Source organism: Equus asinus, chromosome 5 (assembly GCF_041296235.1).
Source record: "Equus asinus isolate D_3611 breed Donkey chromosome 5, EquAss-T2T_v2, whole genome shotgun sequence".
Lineage (NCBI taxonomy): Eukaryota > Metazoa > Chordata > Mammalia > Perissodactyla > Equidae > Equus > Equus asinus.
In genome coordinates, this window is record NC_091794.1 from 99,211,698 (window position 1) to 99,227,553 (window position 15,856).

At 53.5% G+C, this 15,856-nt stretch overlaps 1 protein-coding gene across 1 annotated transcript; it reads right to left on the reverse strand.

Annotated features, from left to right (window-relative positions):
- Positions 1-3,832: 3,832 nt before the first annotated feature.
- On the reverse strand, positions 3,833-14,951 carry PLA2G2F (phospholipase A2 group IIF). Its single transcript, XM_014854771.3, has 5 exons — positions 14,721-14,951; positions 13,973-14,022; positions 10,449-10,593; positions 9,414-9,523; positions 3,833-7,290 (listed from the first exon to the last, which is right to left on the reverse strand). Exons 1-5 carry the CDS (start codon positions 14,834-14,836, stop codon positions 7,079-7,081), a joined length of 633 nt encoding a protein of 210 aa, XP_014710257.1. The 5' UTR covers positions 14,837-14,951; the 3' UTR covers positions 3,833-7,078.
- Positions 14,952-15,856: the final 905 nt, after the last annotated feature.

Here is a 15,856-nt window from a genome sequence, read left to right on the forward strand (position 1 = left end):
TTTGTACAAGGTGAAAGAACAAATCCTTTGAGATGTTCCAGGGGCCCTCTGAAAAGGGCCAGATCAAGGTCAGTTTGAGATCAAGATTTCATTTAGGATTTGATTTTGGGAAGGTGAAATTGTCAAAGATGTAAAAATGAAACAAAAAAAACCCTAGTGTTTTTTTTTTTTTTTTTTGAGGAAGCTTAGCCCTGAGCTAACATCTGCTGCCAATCCTCCTCTTTTCGCTGAGGAAGACTGGCCCTGAGCTAACATCTGTGCCCATCTTCCTCTACTTTATATGTGGGACATCTACCACAGCATGGCATGCCAAGTGGTGCCATGTCCACACCCGGGATCCGAACTGGCAAACCCTGGGCCACCAAAGCGGGCCACCAAAGCGGAACGTGACAACTTAACCTCTGCGCCACTGGGCCGGCCCAACCCAAGTTTTTTTAAAGTGCGAAGTCTGGGTTTTCTTAAATAATCAATGATGTGATATGATTAATATAAATTAATCTGTTAAAACAGAAAACTTTTGTGTCCTAGGCAGTAAATCAAAAAGTAAAGAAAAACCTTGTGCAATTTCTTATTAAAAGCAGACCAATAATCCAAGAAAACTTTGTTGTTTTAACAGAGTGAAAACCAAATTCTAGTTTTGTATCAGTATGCTACTAGGCTCATTTTTAAAAACCTTAAAAACAAATCACTCTTAGCCAGCTTGACTGCCCATAAAATTCTTTCTCCATAAACCCTCTACAATTTTCTATATCCACTCAAATTTTTTCATCCTGTATTTTCCTTTCTCATTCTAGAACAACTTTTAAACAACCTCTAAACAACTACTTTAAGACAAGATTACTCTTTTTTTCTTAACAAAAATATATCCTACATTCTTGCCTATTTTACATATAGTTTTTTTCTTCATCCTTATTATTCCTTGTAGTTTCATTTACATATATTGATTAGAATTCTTAACCCTTAGTAACCTTAATTTTCAGTGAAAATTAGAAAGTAGACAATTGCTAACTGTCTTCCACATATCAACATTCTATAGTAAGTTAGCAAGTTTTATGGGTATACCATATCACGATTTCTAGAAACGAATGCTTCCTCTGGTACAACTTTCCATGTTTATTAACATACTCAAATATATTACTCTATACCATATAAAAACAAGAAGCCAAAAGTATGTAAGCTTAAACTTATGCTTAGTAATTATTGTTTCAGTAGTTTATCCTACTTAGAAGTGATCTAGAACTCGCAACCCTAGAGTTGTGCTAAATTAAATGAAGTAATAAATATTTACTTTATTTAATTTTCATTTAATTTTCATTTCATATTAATTTTCATTTAATTTAGCACAACTCTAGGGTTGCGAGTTACTAACAATATTTGGGAAACTGTCCTTAGGCAGACATAATTACAACGTTAAACAAAGCTAAGCCCTCATCTCAGGCTATTTCCCTGTTACCTGTTTTTACAACCCACGCATGTTGAGCAAGTTTCATAAAAGTAAAAACCTAAAAAAAGTTAAAGACGTGGATTTCCTGTTTTACCGCTTTGCTTGATCTGTACGATGTGTTGGACGTTAAGCAATTCATTTTTACTGCCTTACCTCGTCTCTACATTCGTTCCCAGATTGAATTTATAACTTGGATAATCGTAAACTTCTAGTAGGTGTGACACTACCCTATTTAGTTACTAAGCCCAAGTAGAATAAGACGTGTACTCACGTGATACTTTAATGCTGATAATTCAGAAGACATAGCCGTTTTCATTAAACAAGTGATGTTAAACTGGTCTTCTTCATCAAAGATTTGCTCAAATCACATGAACTTGAAAAATATTTGGATTAGTTTCCTTATTTCTGGGTGTTTTAGGAATACTTAATTTATTTAAGTGCTATTTATCTCTAAGCCGTTTCGAATAGAACTCCTTTAAGAGATTTCATACATTAATTTGGTAATACAATCTTGAGTAGAAAAGTATCACATATGTGTTACATGCGTATATACATATGCCTACTGACAGATGCAAATAGAGATTGAATAGGTTTCATTCTAAAATGTTAACCATGAATGAGTAAAACAGAGTGACGCAAACTCACTGGTTTATATAAAACAATTGGATCTCATCTTTGCTCCCCTTTATATTTTTATCTGAATTGTGTTTCTACCAGGCGGGACAAGTTGAGGGAACATACTCAATGCGAGGCTAAAGCTTTGTGCCAATATTTGTGGAGGAGACTTTTAAGATTTGCATTTGCCCTGATAGGTCACCTTAAGGAGGCTGTGGCCTGCATCTGAGACAAGGGACTGAGGGGACATCCAACAGCCACCCAGATGTCTCCAAAGTCCATCTGAGTGGACACAGGATCCAATGTGTTTCCAATGAGCTTTTTTTCCCTTTTCAGCTTCAGGTAGTTGCTCTCAGGGGCCCCTGAGTCCCTGGAGAGCCCTGAGGGGGGACGGAGGAGCCTAGAGTTCAAATGCCTGTAGGGAGTTGAGGGGCTGGAGCGGACAGGGAAAATGTCTGGCAGGGGCAGAAAAGGATAGATTCAAGGACTCGAGGATTCAGATTCCTCCTCCTCCACCACATCAAAGGATTCAAGGGAACTGAAGGGAAGGTGGAAGGTGGTAAGCAGAGGAGATGGGAGGGAAGGGGTCTTACAGGAGCCACTTTGGGGAGATCTCAGGTTTCCCAAAGAAGCCAGTGAAGTTCCAAATTCAGCAGAAGTTCGAGAAGAGGGTTTTCAGTCGGCCGAGAAGTTCTCTCGGGAGAAACCGAATCAAATAGAGAGAACAGAGGCTTCCCAAAGAGCCAGGAAATTGTTCTGGCCCAGCGAGTCAGGAATTGAATCCTCACTCAAAAGACAGAGGCAAGAAGAAAGACTTCCAGCCCAGTGGATACCTTTCAGACAAAGCAGCCTGGAGCTCTAACCCAGCTTCAGAAAGTGTACGCAGAATCTCAAGAATCAACAGCTGCTCTCACGGTGCCTCAGCAGACATCTGTCCAGAGCACTGGCTCAGAGTCAGACTCATCAAGGGATCCCTGATCAGTCAGTCAGGAGCCATGACAGAGGCGTCAAAGATGTGCACTGGGGTCCTGGGTCAGAGGGCTGGGGGCCAGTGATGAATCTGATCCTGGCCGAGTCATGGGCCTCAGCCCATGACTCTCAGAAAACCAGAGCTGGACGCTAGTTTAAGTGATAAAAACAGATCTTTTTCAAGAACTATTGCGATCCGGGTCAATATAGAACTGGCCTCAATCCCAAATACAACCATTCCAAATTCTGACTTTTCTTAAGTGAGGACTCATAGCCAGGGAGCAGGGAGGGAGGTTGGTGGATGGAAAATTGCTACGAGGGAGGGGATTCTTGCTAACCTGACCTAACAGGATCCTTGCTGGAGGCAGTAGGTTCGATGGAGAATGAAGAATTTGATCAGATATAGAGAGTGGGTGGGGATTCTTGCTAAACTGACATAGCAGGATTCTTGCTAAAACTGCGTGATGCAAAGATGGACGTGGAAACGCAAAGGTTGAGGCCTAGTTGAGAAAAGGTCTCAGAGAAGCCTGACTAAATTTTGGTCAAAGAGGGAGTCTGTTAGCGGCAGCCCCCAGACCAGAGCATCTACGGCCCCCTCCTCAAGCCTCAGCACAGACTCATGCCTTAGATCTCACTAACTTGGAAGGAGCCCTGAGGAAGGAGAGGCCCCCCGGACTATAGAAGTAAAGAGCCCCCTTTCTCAGAAAATGTGACCCTTGCTCCTCCTCTCCACCTCCAGGGACCTCAATACACCATCCCAGCTCTACCCACCCCCCCCACCACCCCCCACCCCCGCCCCCCGTATCCTCTTAGGAACCTCCTTCAGGACTGTCATGGATGCACTGGGGCTTCATCCTCTGCGCTCCCCTGACACCACCTGGCACATGTGTCAAGGCTGTCAGTCCACATGGCTGCCTCCCCCCCTAGGCTGTGGGCTTCCCGCAGGCAGAGGCTGTGTCTGATTAGTGGCATCCACCCTGAAGCCCAGCACCATGCCTGGTCCATAGGAGACCATCGATAGAGGTCCGTTGAATGAATGAACTAAAGGATGATCAATCATGTCCTAGGGTTTTCAAACTTTTAAACAATTTTAGCTGAAGAGTCTCTTTTCTTCTCACAGTAACTCAGGTGAAAGCTCCACATACAAGACAGGGACGGCAGGGCTGCTCCACTGAAGGCTGAGTTGAGGGAGGCAGGGTCCCATCTGCTCAGCCTCCCCTTCCCCGGAGATCTCCCCTGGATGTCTCCAGGGAAACTCATGGCTTGGGGAGCATCTGAAACAGCCGCTGTGCTCACTCTGCGCATGGGGAAACTGAGGCCCATAACAGGGAAGAGACTCGAGTCAGAGAAGGGGCCAGGACTGGGACCCAGGATCTGCTGGACTCCCAGTCACTCCTGGCACTGCCCCCAGCTGCCCAAGTCATCATTATGAAGGTGTGAGGAGGGGCGGTTCAAAGTCCGATGCTGAGGATTCGGATCCCAGCCCCACCACACGTGACCTGTATGACTTTGAACAAGTTACTTTCCCTCTCTGGGCCTCAGGGGTTCGACAGCGAAGGGCGGGGTGGAGGGAGAGCATTGTGGTGATTGACGCCTGACAAACATTCAGCCTAGCAGTTGTTATCATTGTCTGACTGCTGGACCACAGTGACTGTAGCCTCAGTGCCACTTTCCAACCTTCCCAACATTTGCCTCTGCTGGAGCAGGGCCACTTCGCTCAGGCCAGGGACAAGAGGGGACAGGCCATGCTGGGTGTCAGCCAACCTGCTTTCCCCGGAGCTGGGACCCAAGAGGGAGTCACTGCAGCCTCCCCTGATGCTGGGCCACTGAGTGCAGGCCAAGGAGGACCCAGCAGTGGGGAGTTGAGGCAGGAGGCCTTTATTCATTTGCGGAGGGGGTGCCGAGTCCTGTGGAGAATCTCTGGGGGTTGCAGCATCCGGGAGGGTCTGGGGTGAGATCCAGGCCAGCAGGACTCCTTAGCAGCAGAGTCTCATCCCGACACACTGGCCAGACTCCCAGGAGATGAGGATGTGTGCACGTGCGGAGGGGCACAGCAGAAATCGGGCTCCCACAGGTGAGGGGCCGAGGCCTCCGCAGTCCTTGCTCCGGGGGGACGCCTGGTGCACGGTGCTGGCTCCACGCTTGCTTGGTGGGGGCTTTGCTCAGTGATGATGGGCCAGCCCAGAATGGCGAAAAGAAGGTAGTTTGTTAACTGGGCTCCTGAGAGGGTAGAAGAAGAAGATCTCAGTGACTGGACAGGTCAGGTCAGGGCACATAGAGGACCCAACCATCCCACCATGGCCAGCCGGCAGGAGGTGAGCGGTGGAAGGGCTTCCTCCCACACACTGACAGCTGACGTCAGCCAGCAGCCTCACCCTCAGTACCCAAAGCCCGTGTTCTGTTTCCGTCCAGTCCTGCCATCTTTTTCGTAGAAGTTCTCTCCCCACCCCCACTCCTCTCCCTGCCTCCGTCCTTCTTGGCTGCCCCTCCCCCAGTGACAGTGGTCCACGAGGCACTGGCGGGGTGGGCTGAGCTTCCTGGTGGCTGTTCATGGAGTCCAGGAGGGTCGCAGCGCTGTGTCAGTAGGTCCTCAAGGTTGACACCAGATGAAGGCAGAAGGCGGGGGTGAGGCAGGCACACTGGCTACTTGGAGGCCACAGACCCTGAGGTCAAGAGATGAGGCGAGAGGGACGGGGGAGGCGCACCTGGAGAAACAAGTGCTGGGCAGAGACAAGAAAGCTGGCCCACTGAGGCCTGTCCTCCTCCACCCCTGGCCACAATCCCAGGGGTCCCTGCCCCCCAAATCTCCTCTACCCCGCTTCCCCTGCCAAGACCACTCTGGTCTGGATGTCCGACCCTCACCTCGTCTCACCTCTCTCCCACCTTCTCCTCTCCCTTCCCTCTTTGCATCTTGCTCCCTCCCTCCTGCCTTCCTGAATCATCCATGCAGCCTCCTGCCTGGACCCCGTCTCTTTGCTTTGCTTTGCTTCCCTCTTCACAGAGGAGGGTCCCAGCCCTCAGCCTCCTTCCTGTCGAGAGGGCTTCTGATGCTGGGTTGCAGCCTCGCCTCTCCCTGCCCAGGGAGAGCAGAGTCTGGGGTCTTCCCACCCACTGGCCCAGCAGCTGCATGAGGAGAAGTGCATGGGGAGGGGCCTGGGCCTTGCCCTCTCCCATGTTTGTCAGGGACCCGGGAATCCTAGGGTTGGGGTGCCCCTCGGAGCAGTGCAATGTTGCAGGGCCAGGATGTGACTCTTATGTGAGAGGGTCAGTGGGGGAGGCAGAGGAAGACCTGTGAGTGTGGGAGGCACTGCGAGTGTGCCCCATCTTGGTCCCTGTGCACCGACAGGTGCACATGTGGGTTCCGTCAGTGCCAGGAGCCTGCTCTGAGATAACTGGGATAACTGAGGCCAGACTGCAGAGCTGGGTCACTAAGCACTGTTGCTATCCTGTGGTTTCTGGACCTGGACTCCTGGGCCACCTTGACAAAGGCCAGGATAGGCCACCTGCTGTCTAATCGGGCTCAAAAGAGCCACAAAGCCCCCAAAGCAGGGATCATCCTGACTCATCCTGCAGGAGCAGCCAAGGGGCCCCCAGAACCCAGGCCTCGTGACCAGCAGTCTGTGTGCCTGGGAACCTGGTCCTCAGACACACCAAGCTCTGGGCCTATGCTGGCCGCTCAGGGTCTGGGTCTCTAAGACACCAGGGCCCAACCTTGAAGCCCAAGCTGAGCAAGTCAAGCTAGGGCCAGCAACAGAAGCCCCCAGCCTCCTCTCTCTCAGGCCTCCCCTTCCACACTCAGGAGAGACCCACACAAGCCACACGCTCCCTGCCAAGTCCAGGATGCAGCCACACCCAGTGCTGGGCTGGAGGAGCTAGGAGGCCACAGTCAGGGCCCAGGCCTTCCTGAGTCCTCTGGGGGCAGGTCTCGCTAGAGGGCAAGGTGAAGGCAGCCCGTGGGCTCCCCATCTGCCCTCAACTCCACCTGCTCCATCCCTCTGGTCTCCAGAGCCTGAACCTCCACCCCTCTTCTCCTTCAGACCCCAGAAGGCACTAGGGAGGTGCAGAGGGCTCCGGGGAGATATGTATGGATGCTGCCTCCTCCTGGGGCGGCTCGTAGATGCTGCAGTTGGGCGTGGGGCCATGGCAGTAGATGTTGAGGTAGTTGCGATGCTCCTCGTTGTACGTCTGGCTCTGGAGGCACAGAGCCAGGCTCTTGTCACACTCGCAAGTCTGCTTGTCACACTCTGTCTTGTTGAGCTCACCTATGGGGAGGGGAGCACATGGACCCTGAGGTTCCAGGGGCCCTTGGAATGTGGTCCTGGGGCCAGCAGCATCAGCAGGCCCACCCCAGACCTGCGGGGCTCAAAAGTTCTGGGCCGGGCCCAGGAGTCTTTGTCAGTAGCCCTCCAGGTGACTCTGGAGAATGTTAAAATTGGAGAACCACTGAAGTCCACCAGGACATTGTATAATTGGGGAAACTGAGGCCCAGAAAGGAGGATGGGTTTATCTATGTCCCCCAGAACCACAGGCAGAGGTGGGACAGGAACTCAGGTGTCAGGAACGCCCCATCCCCGGGCCGGTTACTTTCTACCACCCCAGGCCTCCTCTCTTAAGTCACAAAATCACAGAACACCCACCCTGGAGGGAGTTCGTGGTGAGGATGAGTGAGAAAAGCACCTATAAAGAGCTTGGCTCGGTGCCTGCCATGAAGCAAATGCTTAATAACTAGCAACTGCCATTGCTGTTGCTGGTGGTATTATTATCAGCCTTCAGAAATCACCTACCCGATAGTTCTCATCCTTAGGTGCGCTTAGAATCAGCTGGAAGGCTTGTTTAGACCGAGACTGTGGACCGTACCCCTAGAGCTTCTGATTTGGCAGGTCTGGGCAGGGCCTGAGAATCTGCATTTCTAACGAGTTCCCACATGATGCTGGTGCTGTGGGTTCGGGGAACACCCTTTGAGAATCACCCACTAGCCCCATGGTTTGCCAACTTTTCAAACTTCCCATCAGCAGAATCCCTTCTCTTAAACGAAACTCCTTGCAGTAAGGCTAATATATCAAATAAAACAGAAAGAGAAGCCACTTAAACGATAGTATATGTTACAGAGCCCACTGGACCACTCAGGGACACCCCTTCCAATCTCGCAGCAGCTGACCCAATGCCCCAGAATCCCCAGAACCAGCATGAAAACCACTCTTGGGTTCATCCAGGGCCTGCTGGGGCGGGGGACAGATTTCTCTCCTTGAACCGCTTTCCTGGGGTGACACCCCCTCTCTCAAGCCAGTCCTTCACCCCACATTCGAGCAGCAGAATACGAAGACCACAGGGCCCTGGCTCCCAGGGAGCTCCAGGCGTGCCCACTTCCCCACCAGACTCTTTCCCAGAGAACAGGAGAGTTTCTTTGCAAAGCTGGCATTGCTTGTTCGCTATCAGTGAGGGATGGATGACGTACAGAGAGACAAGGAGACAAAGGGAGCCCCGGGCCACCCATGGCAGCACGGAGAGACAGGGCAGGGACACCTGGGCTATTAGATTGGATGCCGCACCCCACAGCTGGGGGACGACCATGAAGAGCTCGTGGGAAAGGAGGGACCCCACCGGGCTGGGCTCCCATCCCTCCAATGCCCAGAGACCCTGCGTATCCTGGGGTGGGGCTACCGCCTGGTGGGGCCCCAATGACAGATGAAGAGGGGACAGATCTGCTCTGATCCACACCCCCTCAATGTACCCATGGGGAGACTGAGGCCAGGCGGGGAATGACCCTGCCCAGGGTTACAACATGAGGAGGTGCTGGCAGGACCCAGGTTGAAACCCAGGTCTCCTGACTCCCAGGTAAGCGGGTCACAAAGTCTCAGAGTCACCTGAGGATCTGGCTGAAAGCAGATTCCTGGGCCCACCCAGACCCGCTGAATCAGCATCGCTCCCCAAAGCTTAAGAATCTTGGGGACTGGAGAACCAAGGTACCAATTCAGTTTGCAGGACCAGAGCACATCACAGAGAAGTGCTAGAACCATGGCGAGGGTTGTTAGATGTAGCAGACAAATAAACAAAACAAGAGCCTGGTTCATTCAAATTTCAGAAAATGATGAATATTTTAGCATAAGTACGCCCCAAATTTTGCACCGCACATACTCATGCTAATTCTCAATTTTATACTAATGAGTTTTATGCTAACATTTTATTTTTAGTATAAGTATGTCCTGTGCAATATTTGGGATAGCCTTATGTGAAAACATTTTTTTGTTGTTCATCTGAAATTCAAATCGAACCGGGCATCCTGTATTTCATCTGGCAACCCTGCGCACAGCCCCCAGCACAGGCTGGCAGGGCTGGCGGTCCACGACCTTCTCTTGGGACTGGATGGCGGCTGCGGGACACTCACTGCAGACAATCGTGGCGTTATTCTCGATGGCGTGCTCGTAGTGGTCCACATAGGGGTGGCAGCCCTGGTCAAAGAGCTTCTGGTAGCAGCAGTCATGGGCGTGGCAGCACCTGGGGGCGGGTAGAGGAGAGCAGACAGGTGTAGCCAGGCTGGCCCCTCTCCTACGGGCAGAGATACTGATCATCTGCTCCAGTTCCTCATGAGTCAGACCTTCAGACGAAGGCTCAAAGGGGGCCAGTTGCTTGCCCGAGGTCGCAGAGCCAGGCAGAGCTGGGCCTGTGCTCCAGGTTCTTGTCCACAATCCTGCCTCTTTGTCCTACGCCCAGGCTCCCAGCTTTATAAACTCTTGGATCCCTGGCCGCAGCTGCGGCGGGGGAGGTCAGGCAATGTGGTCCAGGTGGGATGGAGGGTTAGGGTTAAGTCATCAGAGGAGACCAGCTATCTGCAGAGGTCATGCTTAGCTGTGCACGATGGCCAGGGAAGGATGAAGGTCTGGAGGGTTGAGTGGGGCTTGGGGGTGGGGGACAGGAAGCAAATGTGATGTAACTGTCCCCATCCCCTCCAGTGGAGGGAGGGCAATTAGTCAACATGCATTTATTAAGGCCCCAGTGATCTAGACGTGGTGCTGGCTTCTTTTGGGGAAGTAGGAGCAGAAGACAAGCCATGGCTTCTGGGAAGTCCCAGTCTGATGGAGGAAGCATGGTCCCCCCTCTAGAGCCTCCAGTCGGAGGGGGTGGGGATCACAGCCTTCACCTTCGTGGAGCATGAGCTGGGTGGCAGCTGCTCTCATATGTGTTTGGGAGCAGATCAAAGTTTCCTTCCCATGAGAATGGGAGTTCAAATGTCTCCAGGCCCAAGACCTTGGAGATGGACAACAGAAAGTGTCTACAGGCCAGGCTCCTGGTCACTAACTCATCGAACGAGCCCCATCCTCTGGGGAAAGGGCCCTCTCCTGCCTCCTAGAGATGGAGATCAGTCTGACCTTCGCGGCCCCCACCCGGTTCCCAACGTCAGCCCAGGTGCCCTGGAACCTACCAGTCCACCTCATCCATGGGCAGCCCGCGGCCCCCCAGCCCGCAGAAGCAGCCGTAGCCCACGAAGGACAGGATGGCGTTTCTCCCCGTGATGGCTTCCACCATGGATTTCAGGTTGAGCAGGCTGCTGTGGGCAGCGGGCAGGACTGCAAGAGAACAGGGGTGCTGTGAGCTCCCTGCCATCTCACTGACCGGCCCCCCACACCCCAGGGCCAGGGAAAGGGGGAGGGAGGCAGAGCAGGAGGAAGGAAGGAAGGAACCTACAAAGCATGGAGTATGGTGCATTACCCACATTCTCACATTAAGCCCTACGGCCCTGAGAAAGGAATCGTAGTTACCATTTGGGGAGGGCTTCTCCTGGCCGGGCGCTGTCCTCAGCCGCTTCCTGCATTAACTCACTGAGCACTCACTGCAACCTACCAGGTGCCATTATCACCTCCATTTTACAGATGAGGAGATTGAGGCCCGGAGTAACTTGCTCAAGAACACATTGTCCAAAAGCCGTGGAGACAGAGCTTGGACCCGGGCAGAGAGAGCCCAAGAGCCCGGTAAACTGTAAGGAGCTTTGCAAAGGCCACGTGCTCTTCTGAACACAGGGGCTTGTTCTAGGCCCTTCCAGCTTGGCCTGGTCCCTCTGCCCCCATGGTGATTCAATGTCCCCATCACAGTCCTGGGGCTGGTGCATCTCAGGATTAATCTAGAGACAATAGGATGCTCTGGTCATTCAATGAAGACACACACACACCCCCACACACACACGAGCGTGCGTGCACACACGCCTCTCCCTTTGTCCCCGTCTCACAGGAAACAATAGTGCAACCGAGCTTCCCATACCAGCAGAATCAGCTTCCCGGTGCCTGGCAGGCCTGCCTCCCCTGCCTGCTCCCTGCCTCCTGGGCTGGCGGCCCGTGCTTCCCCCACATTGCCTCCTGGCTCACTGCTGAGTGAACACGGAGGCTGTGCTTAGATCCTTACCTGGGCGAGGCCTCCCCACACACAGGCAGGAGAGCCTCTCTCGCCCCATTTTACGGATGAGCAAACTAAGGCTCAGGAAGGTAAAGGTTTGCCCAGGTCATACAGCCTGGAAGTGGCAGAGCCCAGCCTTGAACCTGGCTTGCGTGCCCCAGGGCTGGGATGCTAACCGCCACGTGGTGCAGCTCCCTCCTGCCTCCCCCTCCCTGGGGCTCCACCAGCTGTGCACAGGGCTCGGTGCCCAGTTCAGCATCCTGGCCCCTACTCTCTCCACCTTCCCCACCCTCCTCCATGGCCCCAAAGAGGAAATGTACTGTGAGAGGGAGGAAACCAAGAATTTCAGGAACTGGCATCTGGGTAGAACCCCAAAGACTGCAGAGACTCACTTCTTGAGATGTGGTTGTCCAACATCTCTCTTGATGCGGAGCTCACCACCTCAACATGCCTTAGAGGGAGGAGCACAGACTTTGGAGTCAGACAGACCTGGGCCCATAACTAAAACTCCCGGGGGCTCTGTTTTCCCCTCTGTAAAATGGGAATAACAATCCTGACCGCCAGAGATCAGGCAGGCCAATGCCGGCTCAGTGTCTGGGCCAGATGCTCGCTCCCTCCACGGCGCCACCTCCTGGGGTTTGTGGAGACCCTGCGCCAGGGCTGCCTTCCCTGTCAGTGGGTTGACTTTGGGAATCCTGCTCCACTTGAGTTTTCCTGTCTGTTGGCTTAGGGATTTTCATCATTACAGAGAATAAGGAACAAACAAGAGAGGAAATGAGGCAGGAGTAGGGAGAAATGACAGATCAAAGAGGATGGTTGAGAGCCATCTAAATGTGTACGTTGGGTCCAGGGCAGGGAGAGAGGACCTGCGTCCAGGGGCCGGAGCGTCTTGAGCTGCACACAGAAGATGTGGCCTGATGGCTGTTGAAGGAGAAGGAGACAGGGGCCAAGGGGACCCTCCCGGGCACGTTGGCTCCTCTCCACCCTTTCCTCCTGCTCTGCGGGGCTCTTGTTGCTGCAGGAAAATGTACGCGCAAGCAGCTTGGGAGGCAGACAGACCCGGGTTTGGCAGACCAACAGGTTTCTCCATCAGCACCCTAAGGCCGTGGGCCATTGCATAACCTCTGTGACCTCAGTTCCCAAGTCTGAGGACGGCCAGTAAATGACACTCCCCTGCAGGGCACCCCGGGGAGGGTGCCTGGAGGAGGGACCACCCCCGGTGAGGTCCTGGCCTCCTCGCTCCCCCAGCCTGAAGCCCTCCACCTCCGACCCCCCACCCACCTGCTAACTGTGCAGGTGTTACCCCCGAGGGGCAGCTTCAGCCCCCAGGGTCCCCCAGTGATCAGCTCCCAGGCTGCGAGAAGAAATTCATCCAGGCATACACAGGGTGGACACACATATGAGCACATGCGTGCACACACGCTCTTACACTCACACACGCACACAGACATAAACATACTCTCACCCACCTCACACTCTCCACACACTTGTACACATGTATGCACACACTCATCACAAACGCACACAGACACACACAGCACCCAGAGTGGAATCCGTGGCCTAAAGCTGAGGCCACGTCCGCACTCCCACTCCAAGCAACAGGAATGACATCTGCGTCTAGTCAGGCCGAAGGCTCTGTCCCCGCCAGTGGTTTGGGCTGAACTCAAGTGGTTATTCTGTAAATAACAGGCTACACTGCCTGAATTCAACCAACGCGTCTGGCCACATTTAACCTTCTTTTATTTCTGGACTTTCTTTCCTTCCCCCAAGCCCGGCCGTGCTCCGGTGATGTTTACCAGGCTCCGTGAAAAGTCAGTGAGGGGCTCGGTTCACCTTGCGCCCACCTGAGGCACCTGTTTTGGAACATCTGGATGTGGGCAGGGTCAGACTTGTGTCAGGAGCCTCAGCTTCCCGGATCCACATGCCCGGGAGCACCACGCCTGGGAAAGGAGTCCCCAGACCTGCTCTACCGTCTTCTTGTACACTCACACATAGTCACCGCTGCTACGCACACTGTCTGCAGGTATGTGCACCGCTAGGTTCAAATGCACCCTAGAGACATACACACGGCAGTTAACACACACTTAGACATCTTATTGACATGTTTACACAGAGACATCACCATACGCTCAGACACACCTGTTCACACATAGATACATGTGTGTATCCACACACAGACTCATTAGCTCCTGTCTACACAAACACACATATGCAAACATGCATTCCCATCTACGCAAACACCCAGGTTTGCTGTGGTGCCCAGACGCCCAGCGAATGGCACCACTTTATGAGGCTTGCTCAGCTCTGAGCCCTGCCCACCTGAGGCTCATAAAAGCCGGCTGCCCCTGGCGTGTTTACAGGTGGCTGGAGGAGTAAACAGCCCCGGAGAGAGGATGAAGCCTGACAAGGGGTTGAGCGGGGAAGTGGAGGCCCAGAGAGAGAAACGACAGGCCCGAGGTCTTGCCACCAGTCAGTGGAATGAGAACCTGGGCGCCCAAGGTCATGGGAGAAAGGCTGAGGGGGGAGAGGAGGTGGAATCTCCCCAGAGCCTTTACTCACCGCAGCCGGCCAGGAGGGCAATGGCGCAGAACTTCACAGCCAGGCTAGATCTGAGAGACGAGGAAACCCAAGTCCTGAGTCGGTCCCTTCCACCTGCCTGCTGTTGTGGGCCTGCTGCTCCCTCCTGGGCCTCATTATAGGTGCCATCAATGCTGTCCCTTGATGCCTCGGGTCCTGCTCCCCTGCTGTCCCTCTCTGTGATTAGCACCTCCAGGAAGATCTGAGCACCTCCCGCCTGCCCGGCACCTCCGGGAGGAACACCCCCAGGATGGCAGAACCAGGAGCCACCAGGAGCCTCCTCCCCTCCCACCCTGAGCAGGAATCCCCTCCGTGCATCAGCGTCCAAGACAGGAAGTTCACTGTCTCACGGGGTTGGGCCACTGTCGCAGATGGGAACCAACCTCTCTTCCACATGTGTAGCAGGGAGTCACGTGACCCAATCTGGGGGCTAGGTCTTGCACCTGGAGCCAAGAGACCCGGTTCCCTGGGTTCTAATCCTGGCTCTGCTTCCAAAATGCTGTGTGACTGTGGATAGATCCCTTAGCCTTTTTGGGTCTCCAGTGCCCTCTGAGGGTTGACTAGATGATGCCTAAGGCCCTTCTAGAGCTAAAGCTGCAGTGACATATCTTAGCCATCGCTCAGAAACTCAGAGCTCTCCTTTCTGGAGAAAGGGATTCTGGGAGTCAGTTCCCCACCCCATCCCTGCACCACTCTATGGAGGTTCCGTCCCAGGATAGCAGGCACGTACCTGGAGGTTCTCGAAGGCGAAGAGGCCCTGAGACTTGGGCCCCTCCGCCCAGAGGGGTAGCTAACCAGCACCTTCTTCCTGAACCCTTTGGGGTTGGCCTGCGCCCCATCTGCCATGTTCTGGGTTCCTAGAGGCCAGCAACATAGGGCTTGCAAGGTCCGCAATCTGCTCCGAAGGCCCTGGGGAGCAGGCCCCAGCTCGCTGCCACGCACACTGGCAGAGTAGTGCCAGGGCGATGCCCCTGGGTAGGAGGCAGGTGACACACACCCTAAAAAAAGGAGGCTCCACCCCCTTCCTCCCACCACCACCACCCTGCCCACAGCGACCTGGTCCAGTCCTACCAGGGTGCCCTGGCCTGCAGGGAGTACGAGTTTAAGCACCTGACCAGGAGTTGACCGTTCCCCGGGCATCTGGAAGGAAATTGGCCCAAAGGCCTCTCTATTTCCATCTGAAAGGGGTGGTAAAGAAAAATTATTCAATGACACTTGCTGAAGCACAGTAATACAGTGATGCAGACTCTGTTCAAGGGGGGCCGTCGGATGTGTGTGGGGACCACTACAACGGGGTCTGGCAGTGGGAGAGAGAGATTGGGCTCATCTCCAAAGACAGCGAGGAAAAGTGGGGGTTCATAGCCAAGGAGCAGGTGAGGGGCAGTGGATAGAAAACTACCAAGAGAAAACATCGGTGGCAGAGGGGATTCTGGCTAAACCCACCCACCAGGATTCCTGCTGGTGGTGGGTCGGGGTGATCAGACAACACCTGCGGTGGGTGGCGAGTGAAGAACACCACCAGATGTTGAGGAGGATCCTGGCTGAGCTGACAGCAGGATTCTTGCTAAAATCAGACAATGCAGAGAGGAACCCAGAGTCCAAAAGTTGAGACCTAATTGAAAAAGAGATCGAGGAAGCCTGAGTAGAGTGTGGTCCAGGACAGAATCTTTGTCAGGGAGGCCCTCCGTGTGGATGTGCCGTGTCTGTAAGGCACCCCTCCACATCTGGAAGGGCTTTAATCCAGAATCTGCAGAGAACTCTCTGCCCACATCTGCAAGCATGCTGGTGCCCACATCTGGCTGAGACTGGAGGGGCCCGGGACCACTGTCCTGTGGCCCAACACCCCTCTGTTGGAGGGCTGTCCTA

Coding starts and splice junctions, on each gene's coding strand:
- PLA2G2F (XM_014854771.3), bottom strand. CDS start 14,836: ATGGCAGATGGGGCGCAGGCCAACCCCAAAGGGTTCAGGAAGAAGGTG. Junction 14,023..14,720: donor TCGCCTTCGAGAACCTCCAG/GTACGTGCCTGC, acceptor CTCGTCTCTCAG/ATCTAGCCTGGCTGTGAAGT. Junction 7,291..9,413: donor TAACGCCACGATTGTCTGCA/GTGAGTGTCCCG, acceptor CCCTCCCCATAG/GTGAGCTCAACAAGACAGAG.